The 658-nt window shown below is 62.3% G+C and overlaps 1 protein-coding gene across 1 annotated transcript; it reads right to left on the reverse strand.

Moving 5' to 3' along the window:
- Positions 1-6: 6 nt before the first annotated feature.
- LOC107125416 (reticulon-2-like) lies at positions 7-563 on the reverse strand (the record flags this gene model as incomplete). The annotated part of the gene is made up of 2 exons (XM_015428841.1): positions 7-142; positions 331-563. Coding segments are annotated over 2 exons (369 nt in total), but the record flags the coding sequence as incomplete, so codon positions are not given.
- Positions 564-658: the final 95 nt, after the last annotated feature.

Below are 658 nucleotides of genomic sequence, written 5' to 3' on the forward strand. Positions count from 1 at the left end.
CACCTTAATGGACTCCACCAAGTCGTCCACCAGGAAAAGGCGCTGTATGGACCGAGTGCCCGAGGTGGTGTAGAAGACTACCCGCTCCGTCAGGCGTTCCAGCTGCTCTTTGGACAGCCCCAGGTCTGCATCCAGCTGAGCCCTGCCCAAGAGGGAGGAGGAAGGAGGGGAAGGTCAGGGGTAGAAGGCCGGCACGCGGAGGGAACTGCCACGCCGAGGGGGAGGCGCTCCCGCACAACCCCCTTGGAGATGGAGGAGGAACACGGCTGCTCCCCACCCACCCCCGGGGTCCCCGCAAACGCCTCGGGGTTCCCACTCCGGCTGACTCACTGGAAGGGGTTGGCGCCCTCTCCCCGGTGAATGGCGTGCAGCACTTTGCTGTAGACCCTGAGAGAGATGGTGATGGCGAGGACGCCCAGGGAGATGTAGGAGAGGACGCTGACGATGCTGAAGTGCAAGAGGCACAGCAGCGCCACCATCAGGCTGGTGAAGACGAACGTCGACTTGCGGGTGTCCCGCCAGTACACCAAGTCCGCCACTGCAGCCGGGCGACGCGAGACAAGTCAAGGATTTGAAGAAGAAAAAGAAGACGTTGGATTTATACCCCGCTTACGATCTCCTTTCCCTTCCCGTTCCCCTCCCCACAACGGACACCCTG

The sequence above is a fragment of the Gekko japonicus genome, unplaced genomic scaffold (assembly GCF_001447785.1).
Source record: "Gekko japonicus isolate JY-2015 unplaced genomic scaffold, Gekko_japonicus_V1.1 scaffold66807, whole genome shotgun sequence".
Classification (NCBI taxonomy): Eukaryota; Metazoa; Chordata; class Lepidosauria; order Squamata; family Gekkonidae; genus Gekko; species Gekko japonicus.